The sequence below is a fragment of the Aptenodytes patagonicus genome, chromosome 4 (genome assembly GCF_965638725.1).
Source record: "Aptenodytes patagonicus chromosome 4, bAptPat1.pri.cur, whole genome shotgun sequence".
Classification (NCBI taxonomy): domain Eukaryota; kingdom Metazoa; phylum Chordata; class Aves; order Sphenisciformes; family Spheniscidae; genus Aptenodytes; species Aptenodytes patagonicus.
In genome coordinates, this window is record NC_134952.1 from 43,953,552 (window position 1) to 43,975,104 (window position 21,553).

Below are 21,553 nucleotides of genomic sequence, written 5' to 3' on the forward strand. Positions count from 1 at the left end.
TTTTCTGGTCCTGTTCTCTTGCCCACACACACAAAAAAAATGCCCCTCTATGTTAAAGTATATAAGGTAGTCTGAATTGTTATTAATGAGGCACAAACTGTGAGGCTTATAGTATACTGATGACATTTAGCGCTCTCTCATGTAGTTCCAGCTGATGCAATAGTGTAAGTCAGGAAGAGGTTTAAGAAAGAACTGTCTGAGTTTTAACCCACGAAAATTCAAATCAACTTCTGTTGGGAAGAGGAAGCAGCTGTAAAAAATGATGAGGTTTTGTATGAGAGGCCTGTTCTTGATAACATATATTTATAGTTTAGGAATTTTGTTAAACATGAGCCTTACTTTGTTAGCCCTCAGGGGATTTTGCAAGTCATATATTTTTTCCTAGACCTTGTGGGAACGAAGACAGTTAATGAATGTTTTTTTCCACTGCTGTGCCTTTTGTTATTCGTTGGGTGAGCTGATTATTGATCTTCAGTTGACTGAGGTGGGAATGCAGCCTAATTATATTTAAACTTAGGAATATGTATGAGTTTCTAGAGCATGAGTATAGGTGCTATTTGAAGTTTTTACATAAATTAAGTATCAAATTATGTAATGTTTCATCTTCCAATTAAAAAAAAAAATTATCACTTATTTGCTGTTTCATATGCTTGAAAGTACACTTGTTGTCTGAGAAATAGTTGCAGAAGCTCTCAATTTGTTCCCCTCAACTACCTAAAATAAAAATACTCTTAATTATTTTGATAAGCATATTTTATTAAATCACGTGGGGTTTGCATATATTCTTTCACAGAATGTTGAATATGGGAACCATCAAAACTAGCTTGTGCTCTGTAGGTAGGTATATTTCTCAACAGCTAGAAAAATGGTTACATGCCAGAAAACTTCTTGAAAACTTGGGTAGAGCATTTGGATCTATTTTACCAAGTTGTAGCAGTGGAAGCTGAGGAGCGTTAGTCCTCTAAAGCCTATCAGGTAGTTTATTTAGATTTCTAAGTACTTGCCAGATCTTTAAGAGTTTAATTGGGCTGTGGCTCACTGCAGGTTTCATTACCATAGTAATAGACACGGGGAGGGGAGCAGAACCTGAATAAAGCAGAATAAAATAGAGCTGGGAAGGTGCCTTTATTGCAGCTAAAAATTCAAAGTATATATTGTGTTGAAATGAATAAAATCCAATGCCCAGCATTTATATCTTTAGAGGTGCAGGAAATGTGGAATAGTGACAACCTTGATATTGTGCATGAATAGGTTTAATTTTAAAGATTTCCAGCTAATCATCTCCTAATGTGGATTTACAGGTTCCACCATGTATAAAGGAATCTAGATACCTCAAAAAAGATTTGAATTTATATTCTATAGACAGGTTGCCTAAAAGTTAGATGCTCACGTTCAGCTTGGATTCAGCTGGGACATTTGTTGAAGCTGACTGGGAGGGGGAAATAACTTCTGCTGTAAAGCAACTGAAAGAGAAATGTTGGTATTTCAGTATAAATTATCAAGATATTTTAAAAAGATTGTTGCGTGGATGGGGATCTAGAATGCGAAGCAAATGCAATTGCTGTTCTTGTAAATAACTCAAATATTAGTATCAAAGCTCACAATGATGTTTCTCTAGCAGGTCATGTCTGCTTTTTGTTGGATATAGGAGGCCTATTTGGTCTTAAGGAATTGTTAATGTACGATCAGAAAAAAAGCTTTAAATAAAATAGGAATATTTCACAATATACCATGCAATTTATATGATAACTAAGCATAAGAATTTTGACTGAAAAACTGTAAGAGTTAATCAGTTTTCTCTAGATTTGAAAGCTTTTAATCATGCAGTTCTTTACTGTGTCTTGACAGCATAAGACTAGTTGAGAGAGCTGTCTTTTTATTCACACTTTGACCAAATGCAGTGAGGTAGTAATCACAGTGTAGAACTAAAACTTACTTTCCCTATGGGTTTTTGTTTAGGTTAAAAAAAACCCCACCTTTAGAAGTAGGCTGTTTGAGGGGAATTAAAATTACTTTCAATTATATATTTTTCAAACTGATAAGATAATGCTGTGCATTTATATGCTGATGTACTGGAAGAGCCAGGCAGTACTTCAGGACATACTGTTAATTTATATTTTTGTTATGTGGTTTTTAAACCTGAAGTGGCATGGTTTAGAGTTTTGTTTCAGTATTAAAGGATTGTGTTAAGTCGAAGATCATGTTTGAAATTAATTCAGTTTTACATTTTTAAATGTTAGAGGTTTTTTATTACTCTTTGTGTGTGCCGTAACACAAATAATTATTTTTGGAAGGGGGGAAGGAAAAGTTCTCCTTTTGTGAGAGACTTTTCCCAGGAGTGTCAGTACACAACGTCCTGAAGAATTGCCTGAGGCTTTACAGAGCAGAAGGTAACAATTGCTCTATTGATTCTCAAAAGACATAGAAGCTTGTAGGCAGGACCCCCATTATGATCTGCCTGTAAAGGAACTACGCCTTTTTACTGGGGTGTTTGTTAAAGATTACCAATCTTGATAATACTGAATTTCAAAAGCTAACTCTTTAAACTAGAAGAATAGCAGAAAGTGGTAACAATAGCTCAGTGACTATGGTCTCATATTGTGCTAGCTTTTGTAACCCATACATCAAAAGAAAATTTCCCCCAGAAGGGGTGGTTTTGGGTGCACTGCTGCTGAATTGTGTATTATGTTTCAGCTTCAGGGTACAAAAACAATTATGTTTTGAAGTACAGTCAGCAGTAGGATGCAAAATCTACCTCCTGGAAGGCTTCTCAATTTTTGTCAAGTCCTATCCTAAAGATGTTATAATTAGAAACAGTGCTTTCCTGTGCTGAGAAATTGCTTGTCATTTGCTTAATTAGCTGCCAAGACTTCAAGATTTTAAACTGGAAAAAGAGAAATACAGACAAACCTAACTCTCCAGTTACATCGTACCAGTAGGTAAAGGAATACTGAACTTGGCTGGTTTTTCCCCATTTTCATAGAATATCATACTTCTTTTTTGCAGCTGATTCAACTCATCAAACAATATTGATCATCTGTTGCTATTTTTTTTGTTCTCATAAAATCAGAATATGAATCCCCCACTTCCGCCACCACCTCTCTTGTCTGCTGCAATCGTTGCATCGGCCTCTTCTGGACCTCAGTCTGCAGGTGTAATACAAAGGCCTACATCAGGATCAACTGACCAAATGGCACATTTACGACCACAAACTCGTCCAAGTGTGTAAGTAAAATTGAAACTTCTCACCAGTCAGAAACATGGAACGAAATCAGTAACTTCACTTGTACTTACATCATGCCAGCTGGCTATGTTCTGCTAGAATTCCCAGAAAGCCAAGCATACAACTCAGAACAAAAGCAACATAAAGGTGATATCCCCAAACAGCCTTCATACTGAGGGTTATTTATGTCTTAGGTAAATATAATCAGCTGTTGCTGTGTATAGAAAGGACTCACTTCAAAAATATAAAGTATTTATCACGCAGAAGATGAATGAATCCTTGAGTTAGCGATGAAGACTATAACTTGCAAGTGGCAAACTCTGGAGTGAATTTATTCAATGTTTTCTGTTATGTATGGAATAAAAAGGCTATTCTTGTATGGAATAACTTATGCCAAAACAGAGAAAGTGCTGTATTTCATTTAGACTGTTACATTAGCATGTCATTGTCAACTTGTGTAAGTTGCGATTGAAATTTGACTGAAGATTCTACAGTTCAGTTAATTAGTGGGTGGCAATTTGGAATGAAGGCAGAAAGCTGCTAGTTAGCATTATGTCTTCACACTTGTAATACAAGCAAATGTGCGTCATCCTTCTGGGTGAAAATATTGTGTATATTAACATGTGCTGATTACAACATCTTTCTTCTTGGAAACTTCTTTGCGTGCAGCTTGAACGATAAAAGAAAAAATAAAATTCAGGAGTGGCTGAACCATCTAATAGGACACGTTTGAATAATGCAAGGACTGCTTTTGTTCTGTGTCTTTATCTTCCCACCAGGTTTCCTCCCACTCCAAAAGAGCGCCCTTCTTGTATAGCAGGTGCATCTGGATTTGGCCTGTTTCTTTGGTGTCAAGCATTTTAACACTACGTCTTATGGATTATTGTGCTTAGTGCAGTTAATCAAGTTCCCATCTCATTTATTCCCATCCTTCATCTTCAAAGCATTGCTCTATATGAGGATACTAATGAAATTTGGAATGATTTAACTAAAAAGGAAGTTAATGAACACCAATTAAAGCACATCAGTTGCTTTCCCGTAGAGCTTCAGTATATGGCTTTGTAGGTCACCCCTAAATCATGTACCAGTGAAGCCTTTTGTTGCCAGTGTGTCATATGTTGCCTTTAAAGCATATTTTGGACTTGCTTTACCAGCTACCTATATTGCCTTTAAAGCATTTTTGCAAATAATGCAAAGTTTCCTGGGTGGACAGCGAGGAACAAAAATATAATGCAAAAAGGAGAAGCATACAGTTAATGCTGTCATTACTGTGCACAGGAGACAATTTTGATGAGAGAATGTTTTGTAAAGCTGCTTTTTTACCCTTGGGGTAGCAAAGGGAGTGGAAAAGACTAGCATTGCAAGTAATTGTGGATCCTTTTTCAAAAAAGGGGATATTCTACCCGTCTACCCTAATTGGCTACTTCTTGTGAAAAGTATATTCTTTTTGAGAAAATGCAATTTATTAGAATGCTATTTCCCATAGATCTGGATCCATAATTATATAAACATTTTTATATGAACGGTTTAAACAGTTTTCTTATGTTCAAACTGTGGCAGAAAATAGAGCACTGTGGTGGTTAAAACAGTATCACTTTTTAATGTGATAATAGGAAATTGTGCAATCTTATTTGAAGACTTCCCTAGGAATATTCCAGCATGCAACTGCAGGAGCTTCAGTTTTATTTTTACTTTTTTTTTCTAAGAATGTCTTTTTAAAAAGAAAAAATGCAAAATGTTTCTGAACTCACACCATGATTTCAGATGCCCTGTATTATGCATTAACGTTGCTTAGAAGGAAAAAAAGGAAATAACCTTTACAAGTGAATAACTGCTAGCTATCTTACCCATAGACTTCAAGTTCTAGTAACGTATCTGTTTTTTGGGCTCTGCAGTTGCACAGGGAGATTCCAATTTTGCAATTTGAAATGTAGTTCTGATACTGATCTTTCACTCCCAACTAACAGAACTTCTCTGTGCTCCCCACCCCTCAAAAAAAAAAAAAAGTTGGCATGTCACAAAGTGTGAGAACAGTATGTTGGATCAACTAACGCATAACCCTTTCTGCCATGCCTTCTCATCTCTGACTGAACTCTCTCTGCCAGAAAACACAAGTGATGTTTTCAATTGTTTTAGGTTTATCAATTGCATCTACTTTTCTGTCTTTTAGGTATATTGCTATATACCCTTACACTCCTCGAAAAGAAGATGAACTGGAACTGCGGAAGGGAGAAATGTTCTTAGTGTTTGAACGTTGTCAAGATGGCTGGTTCAAGGGAACTTCCATGCATACAAGCAAGATTGGCGTTTTTCCTGGAAATTATGTGGCTCCGGTTACCAGGTATATTTTTATACAAGCGTCTAAATAGTTTATCTAGTTTCAAGTCCAAAATTATTCTGTTCCTGTATTTAATGCTAAAATTGTATAATAGAAGAGCTGTGGGGTTTAGTAACTAGCTCATTTTTCAGTTGTGTTTTAGTGTTTTGCTTTTAATTTTGGCAGGACAGTGACAAGTGCATCACAAACAAAAGTTCCTGTGTCTACTGCTGGCCAAACGGGACGAGTGGTAACTATGGTCAGCCCTTCCACTGCTAGTGGAACATCTCAGAAGCTCCAGGGGAATGGTGTGGCAGTGAGCTCCAGCACAGTACCCACAGCTGTGGTTTCTGCAGCGCATATCCAAACTAGTCCACAAACCAAGGTCCTTATGCATGTGACAGGACAAATGACAGTCAACCAGGCTCGCAATGCAGTTAGAACAGGTAAAAAAAAAAAATAAAAAAGCTTTTTTTATGTGGTAGACAAACTGTAGGGTCTGTCTGGGCAAGTGGCTGGAGTCAGGGTATGTGTAAATATGTGTTGGGTTTTTTTAAGGCATTTTTAATGTCGTTTTTTAGAGTTGAATGCTTTCTGAAATGCTAATATATCTCTCTGAATTGTTGAATCTTTTATTATTCTCCTCTAAGCAACTGTGTGTATGTACATACTCCTACTATTGGGAATTTATACGCAAGTACTTTAGGTGGAATTTTTTTTATTCCAGCAGTATCTGGGATGGGGTTATTCTTTGAGCTTCCTCACTCGTATGCAATTCATATAGTAATAAAAGTGATAAGAACACCTAAGTCATAGCTTATTTTTTCGTGTTACCTGCATAACAGCTACAGATTGCTCTGATTTAGTATTCACTTTTCTGTCCTAACATCTTTGAAGACCTTTAGCATTCATTCCTTCTTTTTCAGGGCTCTGGCTCAGGGTTGGTCCTTAGGTATTCTAGTTTGTTCTCTAAACTTCACTGCAACTTCTTTCAGCTTTGACTCTGAGACACTAAGGCTATACTGGCTTCAAGATCCATACCATCTATGTCATAAAATTCTGTATTTCTGACAGGTATAACTCTGCCTTTACTGTCTGGGGCAGGCCACCTCATAATGAAACATGCCCTCTGGTTATTTAAACCCAGATCCAAAAACACTGATAGTGGTGTTTTCAAGAGTTTTTGTTTATCAAATCCATGCACTCCTCTGTGGATTTGCCAGGCTAGGAAAATACCAAACAACTGGAGCCTAATCTGTTCCAGTTGCTCCTAGGGCCTCAAAAGAAAAGCAAAAAAAAACCCCCTCCATTTCAAACTATCCCAATGTTCCCTCTTTCAGCCTTGAATTTGGGGCCCAAGATCTCTTGGCTGAGAGAGCTGTGACCAAAGGTTTTCTTAATCACGAGATTCTTATTGGCAGAGCAGAAGAGAAAGCAAAAGATGCAAATGGTATTACCTGTTGTTCCCTTAAGGATGATTGTTTCTTATAGTCTCAAGATCCATGAATTAGCCCACCCCCTCTTCAGTCTTATCCATCTCCTTAAACACCCTATGCATGTTTAGATGTCAGCACCAAGTTTGTTTTTGGAGGTAGGATATGTACATATGTGTTTAGATATTTTATTTCCTTAATTGGCCGCATCTTCCTCCAGTCTGATCTTAGGCTGGAACAGATGCAATAGTCTTCTGTAACAACTTTATTCTTTACCTTTAAATAAAAATAACCAGGTGCTATTGACAGCTGGTAAGAGAAACTAAGCAAAGCATCTGTACTTTCCTGCCTCTCGGGCATAGGAGTTTTTTACTCTAAATCCTTCTTTTGAGCTGTCTAGAAGCTTGCAAGTGACAGCACAAAGGAGAAAGCTCCTGTGGGCTCCAGAGGCCTCTCTGTCCCTGCATCTCTGCACCGCTGTCAAGATGAATAAGCTCTTACAGTTCCATTCAGCTGGAAAACATGACAACATACTTCCCACCAACTTTTCAGGTCCAAAATGGAAAAATCAAAGGGGCTGCACTCTTTCACAGAGAACTTAACATTGGGTTGTGGTGTAAAGGTGTACTGTTCAGTCACAAATACAGATCTGTCCCTTATAAGGGCCTGAGAACTGAAGCAATAATGGCTGCTTTATGTTCAAATGTTACAGAGAACTTTGTAGTCAGCATCTGAAACGTGATCATCTTGAGCTTTCCCTAGCGCCTTTGCTGAGTGTTACTCTCTTGATGAGGCTTCACAGATCAATGCTGCATTTTGCAGGGCTGTTCTTCAATTTCAGTTTAGCTCAGGACTTCAAGGATGCTTCTTCAAATGATCTTAGTGCAACATTGCTTGACATCACCCTCACTGAGGGGGTATGCATTCTTTGATTGAAAGGAACTGGGAAGAAAATGTATATTCTGCCTATTTCATTAAAGGATGAACTGTATGAAAATAGGGTGACTTGAAGCATTTTTCCTACGGATTCCATCAGGAATAAGAAAACAAAACCAGAAAGCTATTCCATGCTTGTACTCCATTGATTGCATGTAAGTATAGACATATCTTGAAGAATAGCAGCTACGTGTAAGAAAACTGTCTCATGAACAAAAGGCAGCGTTAATAACTGTTTTTTACAAAAAATTTTGCTGCACTCTCCTTATCTTCCTTTTTGAAATGTTCATGGTACTCAGAAAGGGTCTGCTACAGGGGAAGAGGTTACATATCAAAAAACAGACATAGCATTTAGTGGTGCTTTCTTTTTAAGAAAGGATTTATGTTTCTTATCTTAGAGATGGTAATTGGGTATAATACTATAGGATTGTAGGATCAAATTTGTGAATTGTGTCAGTCTTCTCTAATATACTGTTGATGCAATTTAACCAAATTACCAGGGGAATTTGTAGAGAGCAGAATAAAGTGAGCAAGTGCTGGAGTCCTGACTCTAGGATATCACTTATAACAAGCCCAAAACTCTAACTAGTATCTGAAAAATCAGAGTGAATTGATACATTTGAGATGTACATGCACCAAGCTACAGGGATGACCCCTCCTTAGATGCTAAGTTTCAGAGTATTTGAAGGAAAGAGGCTGTGCAGCACTAGGATGCTGCCTTTTGCCTCATATTATTCGGGTAAGATGTCTGTACTTCATACCATCCAGTGATGCAGAGATATCCAAGCTATTGAAATGACCCAAAAGCACGTATGGTTGACCATATAACTATAACAGCAATGTTGCTTCTTGGAAAGGATAAATTAGTTCATGCAGAGCTCTGTGCTTTGCAGCTAGGCTGCAGCCCAGGTTAGTATATTCAGCCCTGTGCTATTCTCCAACTTCCAGTGTAGATGTTCCTTTTATTTCACAGGGGTATGAGTAAATCCACTTCTATATTTAAACATCCCAAAAGACAATAGCTCACGTTTTCAGAGAAACCACTCATAGCAGTAATTGCCACTGTACTTATTGTTTGAAAGACACGCTAAATCTGTTGTGGATTTTGTGAGTAGTTTAGGGAAAACAATCCTATTATATTTTTAGCAGCTTCTATATGGAGTGTTTCTTCCTACTTAGTTTTATGTGCCCTGACAACTACACAGCATATTAAAAGGAACAAACAAGTTCCAGGCAGGATTTAGCTAGCTCTTATGAAATAAAATGTAATCTTCACTTTGCATCTCTGTCTGTAGGTGAAGCATTTTACTTAGCAGCTTAGATTTCTCCTCAGTAGTTGCAGTGCTGTTATTCTTCTGTTCCATACTGGTGCATATGCTACTTCTTTATTCTGGTGAGATAAATTTGATGCTGTGTAAGATGTCATTGTAGTAATATAAATGGAAGTTATGAAGGTAGGAAGGAAGCTTCTTATGACTGATTAGCTATAACACAGTGACTGTACCTCACTTTGTGTGTCTTGTGAAAAGATGAACTCTCTCACATTGTATTCTTTTGTTCTAGTTGCTGCACACAGTCAAGAAAGACCTACGGCAGCAGTCACACCCATACAAGCACAGAGTCCAACATGCCTTGTTCCTGCAGCTGTGATCATTCCCCACCACTCTGTTGCCTCCCAGCAGCTCCAGCCCCAGCTTCCAAATACTGCTGCTTACGTCACGGCTGTGAATGTGAACCGCTCAACCATCCCACTGGCATGTGCAGCAGCTTCTTTGAATTCTCCCAACATTGCTGCTTCATCTTTGGAGGGAGATATTAATGGGAGAACTGTAAACACTCACCCTGGAGCTCCTGCATCTCCAGAGAGTGCTTTAGCAGCTGGTGGAAATACTGCTGTCAATAAAGCAGACAAGGATGGCAAGGTGGGTAGGGAATAAAATCACTCCCTTGAATTCTCCCATTTTCATAATGCAAACTTTTAAAAGATCCCTATGTTTTTCTTATATTTGCTGAATAGCAGCATTGTAAGGTTTTTAAGACTGAGCCTGAAACTCAGGCAGCCATTTTGTGACTACAGCTATGGGCAAATTTATCCTTGGCCATACAAGAATAATTTAGGATGGATAAAATACAGAGCAGACCTTGGAGAAGGGTTAAAATAGGGTAGCAGGTTCATGCCTTAAGCAGGAAAAACAAAAGGTGAATGGATAAAGTTCAGAACTATTAGATTGACTGTTGGAATGTAAAGTATTTTGTTTTTCTTCACCTGCAGTCAGTTTCCTGAATACTTTAGAAAGTTGTATGGTTAGCAAATGTTACCAGTAAATATCAGTAAGTATCTGTAAACTAATAAGCCTGTAATGCAAAAAAAAAAACCCAAACAAAAAAAAAACCCAACCAAACATGAACTTGCGGGAGCAAAAAAAGTTCAGTCTAATAAAATAAACCTAATATTTAGTGAAAATCAGTATTCTTTCAGGTTTTCTTCCTTATTAAGCAGACACACTGAGAGATTATGAAAAACACATTACCAGCAATGTTTATTAGACAAAGAAAAAAACCCACATTAACTCTGTCTTTTCTAAACGTAGATCAGTAGAGTCTGTAGTGATTCTGCTTTTTTTCCTTCTATTTGAAGTATTTTCCTCTGTGTCTAAACTCATTCTCACTGTCCAACAGGCCATGTGATTATGTTCTATTGTAGGCAGGGACATTCCTCCAACTTTCTAACCGGTTTTGTTTTACAATTGTGGTGTAGTTAGAATTTTTTTTCTCCTTTTGACAAATTTCTTTACATCTCAAATGTTTTAGACTTTACGTTACTACTTTTCACCCACATGTGCTCCTTAATGAAGTTTATGAAGGTTTTAATCATAGAGTGTACACTAATGTCACACACTTTTTAATTATTTTTGTTGATTACTGTTGAATGGAGGTACCTAGAACTTTGTTTTAAAATTACTTTAGCCATGGCCACTGAAATCAGACCGAGATGCCCTTAGGCAGGGCTTTTAGAAAACTTATTTATAGTTTAAGGTTAAAGATGCTAACATATTTGGACTATGTTAATTTCTTTGAGTTTTTCTTTTTCTTTCCCATTTGCTAGACAGCAGTTCTTTGCTGAAATAGCTTTAAGTTATTGGAGACTTGGAAGAAGGACAGAGGATTTTTCATTCACAGTTCACCAATTCCACTGCATCCCAAGCTATAATAAAAATCTCACATTGCTCATGCTTTTCTCTTTCTGTGGTTAAATAGCTTATTTTTGTCTCCAGGGCTTACAATCTGGCACCTCTCATAAGCACTAAATTCACTCAGTCAAAGGGTTGGTAAGAAGATCACTGCCACACCCCTTAAAAAAAAGACAAGAAACACAAAAGCTACTTAAATAATTCTCTTCAGGGTAGGTAATAGTCTTCAGGGATTCCTGTCTGGACAAGCAAAAAGAATGTTTACAATTCTCCCCTCTAGCAGAGCAGCAAAACACAATACATTCCCCTTGTGGCAAATTTCTTTTAAATCCTGAAGGTCTTCCCTTACTGAGTGAGGATAAATAAAAGACACTTATCTAAACAGCAGTCTCTAGGGCAGACTTTTCTCCCTGCTCGGTTTGAAATGACTCTTTATGCCTTCCTAGAAACGTCCATGTTAATGAAATGTTTTACTTCTTAGATTCCCATTGTGGGAATCGTAACTCCTCACACCTTTTTCTAGACAACCTTTTGGGCCAGTGCCATTGGCTTTTAAGGAAAGCCTTAACTTAACTAACTAAGTGAAAGGACTTAGCCAGTTTATGGTCTAAATGACTTACTGTTTTTCTCTTTAGAATTTTAATAATTATCTTTCTCTTTTATAATTTTCATAATTATCTTTTGTAATTTGTACAGTTTCAAATATCTCCTCATAATTTATCGAGTCCTCTCTGGTCAGGATGGCATCTATCAGAAGGAAGTGGTCAACTCTTCACGGGAAACTTTTGTTCTAAAATGAGGCACTGCTTTTGGTTTACAGAAAGAAAAAAAAGGTTTGCTGAAACTGCTTTCTGGAGCATCCACAAAACGCAAGCCCCGATTGTCGCCTCCAGCATCACCAACACTGGAGGCTGAGCAAGCAGCCGCAGAGTTAGCCCTGCAAGGTGCAGTTGGGCCAGAGCTTCCGTCAGCAGGCAGTCACAGCAAAGCTGGATCCTGTCCCACCGACAGCGAGGTCTCTGGGCTGGCACAGGAGACACTGCATCGGAAAACAAGTTCCCTGGATTCCTCTATTCCAGTAGCACCACCGCCTCGGCAGCCTTGCTCATCCCTGGGTCCGGTCCTGAATGAATCCAGGCCTCTTGTCTGTGAAAGGTAAATTACCCTACGCAGCTAGACTCAGGCAAACCAAGAAAAAATCCACTCGCTGACACTTGCAGTGTATATTAGAACTGCTTCAAAATGCTGAGATTTTATAGCAAAATGAAACTTTACTTTTTTTAACAATGCTTTACATGCTTATCAACCAACACTCATGTTTATGTTTACTTTTTGTGTTACTTTGAGGTTTTGGAATGAATAGACACTCAAATATGGTGATCACAGGTCTGGTATGAGAACTGAGGTAGATAAAATAGGCCTCTTATTTTGCAAAACATGAACACATTATAATACTGCATTTATGAATATCAGGTTAGTCCTTTAAGATTATTAGCAGTGCATAACTGCCAACCTAAATACATGGTGAATGAGATCCTTATCTATAAGTAGACTTAACCTGATTTCTTGAACTGTTGCAAAGATACTTTTACTACCTGAATGCCCCATTACTGTGCACTCCACATAGCAAGCTCTAGGGCAGCCTCTGTGACCTGGCAAGTAAGCCTGAAAAACACATAGTTGTCTGGACTCTGCCAGGCAGTTGCTTTAACGTTCTGTCACTTGTCTTTTGTGTCCACCCATTATTTTCAAATTTCCAAGTCCTTAGTAGATTGCACGGACTGTGAAGGAAGTGGCAGTTTTCTAACTACTGTCTCTTTTTATTATTCCTGGTAGAAAAGCAATATGAAGAGTGTCACAGGATTTCTTTTGCAGTAGCTACAGGATTGTGTGGCGTACAGGAAAAAAATAGTGCAGTTGCAATGTTAACAGCTCTAGGACTGAACTGATTCATGCTGACTGTAGACTTTGTTCTGATACTATTAACTCATGGTGTGTGGGCATACTGTTGTATTTCGAGAGGCCCATTGATCTTAAGCTACATCTATGTATTAAGAGCCAGACAGTGTGTAAGTTTCTACTTCGTCTTTTATTTGGCTTCTGTCATACCTTTAATATTTTTTAAAAGGTTATTACTGTTTCTATGCAATTTCCTTGCAGGAAATTTCTATTTCATACTGAATTTCTGAAGTAGATTTACACTTACAGATGGAAAATAAAAACTGAAAGACTTTTCTTTAAGAATAACATAATTTATTTTCACATTAGCATAAGTCTGGCACAGTAATATGTTTTTATGCTTTGAATGTGAAAATAATATCAAATTCCTTCTGGCATGAGCAGTGGATATTTGTGTAAAGCTATTTGCATCTTCACAAAAAATAATTTTTTCACTTCTGTGATGGAGATTTTTTTTCTCAGAACGACTTTAAAGAAAATGATGCTGTATATTTTTATTGATCTAGTAATAACATGCACTCAAACCTTCTTTTTAACGTATCTCTGTATCCTTACTGTTATTTAAGTAATTGCTACCAGAGAGGTGCTACCACAAGATCATTCTCTGTGGTATTCATGCAGAATTGTTATATTTTGGTCAGTGTATTTAAATAGAATTTCATCTGGGTTCTCTTTGTCCTTTTCAGGGCAGGGTTAGTGCTTTTTCTGCTGATGTGCTCCTGTCGTGTTTCCATCTCTTAAGGCTGAATTGCTTAAAATATGCTGCTTAATAATACTTACCACTTACATTGTGGTACATTAATATCTTCAAAGTAATTTATAAGCATCAATTAATCTTCATTACTCTGTAAGAAGGGGTGGGTAAGAAACATACTTACGATGCAATAGTATCTTCAGTGAAAATTTGGGGTTGAGGAGGAAAATACGAGGATAAGCTTAACAAAAAGCTGAAGAACAGAGAAATCTGCTAAAATTATTCTGCCCTTAGGTATCACATTTCCAATCACAGGCTACGATCTGTTTGGAAAAAGAAACAGTACTCTTTCTGTTCTGACTCTGGCTTTGCAGTATAATTATTAGTGTTCAAGTTTTATTTTCAAAGGTGACTAGAGGATTTAGGAGTCAGGTTCTGCTGATTATTCTGTGTGAATTAGGAGCAAAAGTAGCTGGCTCAACCCTGGAAAGCACTTGAAAATGTTCCTGGTTTGGATACAGAGTTTTCCCTGAAGTCCTTGCTTCCTTTAAGATGCAATAGCAAATTCTTATTCTAATCTCGCTGTTTCTCCATTCACTAGAATTGCAAGTTGTCTTAGAGTACCTCTTTCCTGTATGTTCTACAGAAAATTGGAAGTAAAAATTGTGAACTTGTTTCCAATGATAGAGAATAAATGGATGGACATTTGATTTGTTTGATAGCAAACAAGCTCTTTGTGGCATGGATTTGCAGATGTATACTTAATACTGGTGACCATTTCTCTAAAGGAAGGGAAGATGACGACATTCCCTTCCATCTTACTATTGCAGGTCTTCTCTGTAGCAAGCCAGTAATTTAGTTCCATTCCTGTATTCACTGTTCTCCTGTGAACTAGGCTGGTTGTTCACTGTGGTCCATGGTCCTTCATATGTTCCTTGTACAGAAGGAACAGAGAAGTTAAACAGAAATTTCAGCCAAGCCTTGCTTCCAGTTTGGAGCAGTTTGGAGAATTCCTGTCACCTGAGACTTTTCAGTGGTGTTTGGTAATTTCTTCTGATTCTCCAGCCAAGACACAATTTGTCTTGGGGTGCTGTGATTTCTTGATTGATGCAGCACTGACAGGGCCAAGGATCACTATCTTTTCATTAAAAAGAGACCCAACTCCCTGCAATTCCTAGAGGGAGCCATATTATGCTATGAAAACAGAGTAATTTGGTTATCTGAGGGGTTTAGTTTTTTCCACGTCAAGAGGTAAAAGACTATTTCAAGCTTTTTTCATGAGCTTTCTCTTTTAGAGGGAAACATTGGTTAAATAGCCTTAAGTTTTACAGTAAATGTACCCAGCACCCCACAATGGTGTTAAAGACCTGAAGTTGAACCTCAATACACATCACTGCATATCCTAAACTATAATATTAATCCTTCATCCAGTTACAGTGAAGGACAGCAGTAGTTTTGTTCTGTGATTAAAGTGACCCTACGTTATTTTATCCACCACAAAATGACTGGTGTAACATCTCCTGCCAGTGAGCAGGCCAGTGGCTTTAGAGGGCAGCAGGTTTTATCGCATCTGCCAGCATTTAATGCTGTTTAATTAAATGCTGAGAATCAGTCTGCCCTAGATGGGCGTTGATTATCTGTAGGAGTCAAGGCACCTACTCAGCAGACAGGAGAGCTGCACAACAGCAGGGCATAGGTGAGCTGAAAAGTAAAAATTCAAAATGTAAGAAAAAGAAACTAAAGCAAAACCATGAATAATAAGTATGAATTTAACTTGTGTGATAATAGTAATTCCAACTTTCTGTGTTTTCCTCAGCTAAAATTTTCTACATATAAGAAAATATTTTTATCCACTTGGTGATCAGGAAAACCACAGATAATTGTCCAAAAATCAACTACAAATAGCTGGGAAGTATTTTGTGTCTAATGAAACAGAAGCAATGAAGAAAGGGAGAAATACATGAAAGATATGATCTTTTTCATGCTACTGAAAAGTGTGAGAATGCCAATATTAAAAATGAAATGTAGAATGGAGAAATGTGAAGACAGATCACCGCCGCCACCACCCCCCTCCTAAAAAAAAAAAAAATTCACAAAGTGCAAGAGCACTGTGGGATACAGTCAGACACATTAGGAATATCAGTAAAGAACTGATGGCAAATATAATGGCTGCTTCTGGGAAGCTAAAGTACTTTTATTTTTATAATATTAATATTTTGTCACTAACTGATTAAAAAGAGTTAGGATAATATTTTGAAAATTAATGAAAAATACCATAAGCCAAAGAAAATAGAAAGATGAAAACACATACTGTGCAGCTTAGGTGCATGTAAAATACTGTAGATTAGGTGACCACAAAAGATCTGCAAATTTGACCTTCAGACATTGAAAACATTTGCAAATACCGAATAGGGAGATAAACAAGGAAGTGTTTTGGAAGATTCAAACATGTGGGAATGAACATGTTTTTCCAAAACATAGGTCACGCTTAGTAAATGTGATTGTTTTTCTCCAGGGACCTGGCAATCAACTTTTGAGCTGAAGTATAAGCTTTTTACTCTGCATGAAATTGGTAGTTTTGGCAGTATGTTGTAGATGATGAAATACGTAATGGAAAAATAGTTTTTGTTCCATAGCTGAGCGAAGGTGATCCGAATAGACAGCTGTGTGAATGTGTGATGAGTCTGGATCCGATCACCTCTATTTGGGCAAATAGAATTTGTAAAATGTGGCATAAAATTTGATGGCTTATTGTAACAAAAGAAGGAGGAGATGTGATTTAAAGGTGCAAAGCCTGATGGGTTTCTTCTCCTTAAACATTGAAAAAGATAGTAAAATAGCATTTTAACACCAGGAGTGTTGTGCAAAGTAGTCAGGAAGCTAAAAGTTAACAAGAAGTACTAAATTACTGCAGGGTTGAGGAAGTTCAAAACTGTATGGAAAGCTCAGGAGAGCTCAGGAGAACAGTATTTCTGTGCAAGCTGGTGATCCTTTAGGGAGGGCAAAGAGAAGATGGGTTTCTGCAAAGCTGTTGGTTTTAACACTCAGAAGCAGAAGCTAGGGAAAGAACAGACTAATCTTATCAATGCAGGAGTGCGCAGAGGTTACTGATGGACAGCATTAGAAACTGAAACCAAGTGTATTTCAAGTCAAGTGTTTACAGACCAGCATTTGACAGAATGCAAGGTAAGAAAGGTAGGTATTCTCTCCTGAAACCCATTTGTTAAGGGCTTTCTTTTGGATAAAACTAGTGCTATGTGTGTGTTAGGTAGTGTGCTTGTTAATTTTCAGCCTGAAAGCAACCTGTTTATTACAATAGAAGAATTTCTTCATAGCTTTATTGCAGTTCTTTATCCTTTACTATCTTGTCCTGCCTGAGTAAAGGCTATTGTTTCATTTCACATAGTTTACAGTCTTAATTAAACTTACAGTCTATTAAAAATGTTTGCTTCTTATGTCCTAAGTTAGCATTAAAATCCAAGTGGCCCACAGTAGAACTTAGTGCAGGCATCTACACTGGATTGGATGAGGAGCATTCTGAAGCTGATAAATCTTGTAATTGGCTTGGTAACTTCTATGAAGCATGAATCTAATAATTCCAATGCTCTGAAATCTGGGGATTGTCATAACTGAAACAAAGTCATAGTTTATAAGTCACTAATAAATAACATTTGACAACTGATTAAGTCCTAATACAATTTGCTATACATAGATTTCCCAAGAGACTTTAATTATTTACACAGTGCCGCTACTCTTTTCTGAATACTTCTAACTATATGGACAGACTTCATTTTTGGTTTACATGTCTTAAGCAAAACGTACTACTATAATATAGTTTCTTTCTCCATTTCAGTATTACAGAATTAACTTGTATTATTATGTGTGTATTGAGCTACAGTCGGTATTCCATCCTTTACTAGAAGTACCCTGTTATTTTGTGTTTTCATCAGGCTGTTAATATGTTATCTTAATCTATTAAGGTAGTAAATTGTCTTAAGATTATTAAGATAATAATTTTCTTAACCTATTAAGTAATATATAATCTTCATGAGTGCAAAGTGTCCTGATTAACTGGAAATTAGATTTTGTCCAACAGATCTCCTAGCACTGCATTTAAGGCTCTTAAGCTTAGAAGCTTTTGAATTCTACAGTCAGACATGGATTCTATTTGATTTTAACATGCAGACATTACTAGTTGTGTAACTAGAAACTTGAGTTATAATATCTATCAGAAAACTTGATCAAGAAGTTGACACAATTGTCTACAGAGCTGTAACGAATTTTAGGTTGATGTGAACTCAAACTATGGTAGAAGAGATTGAGTGGTGTTATGCATGTTTAAAAATAGAGATAGAAGGCTGTAGCCTATTTTTAATGTGCTCATATTTGAAAAGTGATTTTACTGTGAAAAACTGAAAAAATACTTTTTTTTTTGTATCAGGTGCTTAAGAAAATTATTGAGTTGACCACTTCTAAAAATGTTTATTTTTAATACAGTAGTGCACAAGTTGTGCAACTGTGTCCAAATAGGATGGCATGCATTCTATCCTGAAAAGCTTCTAAGATAAATGAAAATAGTTTAAAACAGCAATGCAAATTAATATGTTTTGTTGGTTGTTTCTTTTTGTTCTGTGCCTTTCCTTAAGAGTCTTCCCTGGGATAATGTCGTATTACACATACAGTCATAAAATTATGCCCAGTTACTGCTGCGAATGCTTTGATTATTTTTGAGTCACGCTGGCTGGAAGAGTCTGCAAATTTATATCCAAAAATATGTCTACAATTTTCTCCTGTTATGTAACCATTTTATGTATTTTTACAGGGATCTTGGTGAAAAAAACTTGACAGGAGATGCATACATTTGCCTTAAATTCATTACATTGCTATTGTTATTGTCTGTTCAAGACGTACTTAACTTTTAAGTTGTTACGTACTCAGCAAACAGTTCCAGGCAGTTTCCTGTTTTGATAAGTTTTAACACGCACAAGAATATTTTAAAAAGCATTGGTTTAAAAAAAAAAAAAGAACCTAAACAAAGGTGGTTTTTTTTAATTACACAGGTACAGGGTTGTGGTGTCCTATCCTCCTCAGAGTGAAGCAGAACTTGAACTTAAGGAAGGTGACATTGTTTTTGTACACAAAAAACGTGAGGATGGCTGGTTCAAAGGCACTCTGCAACGAAATGGAAAAACTGGCCTGTTCCCCGGCAGCTTTGTAGAGAACATTTGAGAAGATTCATTCCAAGAGCTTCAAATCATACTGTACTGTAAAATAGCACAAATATTTTACCAGAAAAAGCACAGTCATGAAATATTTTCAAATGACTGCAATGGAAACAAAAGTCTACATATTTTTACAGTGTCTATAGCACAATTACACCAGCGAACAAAGAAGATGAAGGCATCTGCTGGTTTTATCACTTTGGATTCTTAAGTGTGATGTGTGCCTTGTACTGTCTGATTTATTATATAGAGGAACTTTTTTTCCCCAAGTATGTTACATAAATGAACAATTGTTTACAAGGCTGTAACTAATTTATTCTTGTTTTTTTAAACTTGAATTTTGTGTAATAGCTAAAATTCTTGTGACTATGATTTTAACAAATTATTAATTTATGAAAGAATAACTAAGGGGAAGCTGGATTCTCTCCTTATGAGCAAGCAATTATATCTGATATAGAGCCTCCCATTTATCCTCTGGACATTTTTCCCCTGCTGTGTCTGACAGTGGAGTCAGTCTCTGTTTTATGAGTTAATGTTGAGTGGTGGTGATGTGGCGTCAAATAGAATTTGCCAAGTGGGGAAAAAATGTATATTTTGTTCTTTGGACAGAGAAAAAAAAAAAAGTCAGTGGTGTTCTTGAGTCTAGTTCTACTTCTTCATAAATCACCCAAGTAGAGTAATGTTTCCAGGAGGCAAAGATGTATGTGAACAACTGAATAAAATTCAACCATCTCAAGGTTAGGATCATCTCAAGGTTAGGAAGAAATTTAGGAGTGCCAAGAAGAAATTCCCTATACCTTCTGTTTATGTAATAACTTGGCTATTTGAACAAAGCTTAGCTTTGTATATTTGGCCAGCTCTTTGGGCATTTAGCGCTCAGGATCCAACAAAATTGGAAGGAATGTTAAAGCCCAACACTTAGAATGATTATATCTTGAAAACATCTGTTTGATAAGACTGAATCTAAAAATAAAATTATAAGTTGTACTTAATGTCTAAAAATGCCTAAGAAGTGTAATTTGCTATGTTTTCTTCTCAAACTGATCTGCATGGCCAAAAGATGTTTTAAAATGTCTGAGCAATAGTGGTGGTAAGTGATGCACTTGTGTTAAAGTAAAAGGCTGTATGAAACACTGTGAAAATTTTACTAACTTCTTAACCATTGCTACTTTGGTATGTTCTGACCTTTTCTTTGTCTTGCATGTGTTACTCAATTCTTGCAGTAATATAACGGTGCATGGTTGGCATTTTCCATTCCAATTTCCTGTTATTGGGTTATTTTGCTCTGAAAGTTTCCCAAAAGCCACTTGACCAAAACTAGTGAGCAACTCACCTTCAACCAGAGGTGGTGTCCAGTGTTTGAATCATTAATAAAATATTTTAATGTCCTTGCAGCTGATGGATATAAAGAATACAGCCTGCAAGAAAAGTGTTGTTAGTCTTTCAGGGTTTTGTTGGAGATTTGACACTGGTGAACACACACGCTACTCAGCTGAACTTTTTTTTTTAATTTTATTGTTTGATTCTAGCAGTTTAATGGTGATTTTTTGCAAGACACTGAGCACCGTCATCTCCAGTTAAATCTGATGTAATTTGGCTGTTACTCAGCACTTTACAAAGGGAAGCCAGTAGTGTGATTCAGTGTCGCACCGTACACGGAAACAGTGATGAAAAAGTACACAGTGATGTGTTAAATCCTTATAATTTTTTTTTTAAGTTATACATTGAAAAATATCAAATGTTAATGACAAGGATTTCTTGCAATATCAGGTAGTATCATGATGGTCTTAAAAGTAAGAAAAAAAAAATCTATATATATAGTTGGACATTACAGCATTCCCAAATTAACCATTTCTCTGAAACACTGTATAATTCAGTTTTTGTGTGTTTAAATATTTTTAAATAGTTTACTTGAATATTCATGTAATATATAAAGGTTTTGTGAAATGAATTTTAGTTAGAAAGAAGCTGATTTCAGCTTTTGTCAGCATAAATTGGCACTAGTGTGTCATAATATTCTTATTTTGGAAAACTTAGTGCATTTTATATTAAAGACTACTAAAGGTTAATTTTTTTCTATCTCTACTCTCCATATTTTAAACTAAGTGACTAAGGTACCTCTATTAATAGAATTTTGTGGTGTAAAGTCAGTTAAAAATCAGCTGTTAATCCAATAGTTCTGTTAGATGGAATACATTTTTAATTGATTTTTTTTTTAACATTAAGTAAATGTTTGTAAAAAGGGCTTATTACATAGCAGTGCAACAATGACAAAAATGCCGTCTATCATGCCTTTTTTGTGATCTTTTAGGGGTTATTTTTTGGTTTTGGCTTGGGATTAATTCAGTGTAGAAACAGACAAACCCTGTGCATTTGCTTTGTGTAATTCCATTAAAAATTTTGTAAGGTATTTTATATCTATGTTTGAAGTCCAGTGAATGTTAAGTGTTTGATTTACTATGTTAAACTTCCAAGCCTAATAAATATTTTCTTAGCAAAGAGCTAAAACAAAATGTGTATGCAAACATTAAACATAAATTACTTGTAAAGAATTTGACAATAAACTTACTAGAACTTA

At 36.5% G+C, this 21,553-nt stretch overlaps 1 protein-coding gene across 2 annotated transcripts in view; it reads left to right on the forward strand.

The window, feature by feature from the left end:
• Positions 1–21,390, forward strand: part of SH3RF1 (SH3 domain containing ring finger 1) — a 93,958-nt gene extending 72,568 nt beyond the window's left edge. For both annotated transcript variants that reach the window (XM_076336543.1, XM_076336544.1), the window contains 6 exons: positions 3,071–3,225; positions 5,394–5,564; positions 5,727–5,986; positions 9,473–9,831; positions 11,921–12,255; positions 18,814–21,390. In XM_076336543.1, coding sequence (XP_076192658.1) covers positions 3,071–3,225; positions 5,394–5,564; positions 5,727–5,986; positions 9,473–9,831; positions 11,921–12,255; positions 18,814–18,982 — 1,449 coding nt within the window. In that variant the 3' untranslated portion in view covers positions 18,983–21,390. The remainder of the gene's footprint in view (positions 1–3,070; positions 3,226–5,393; positions 5,565–5,726; positions 5,987–9,472; positions 9,832–11,920; positions 12,256–18,813) is intronic.
• Positions 21,391–21,553: the final 163 nt, after the last annotated feature.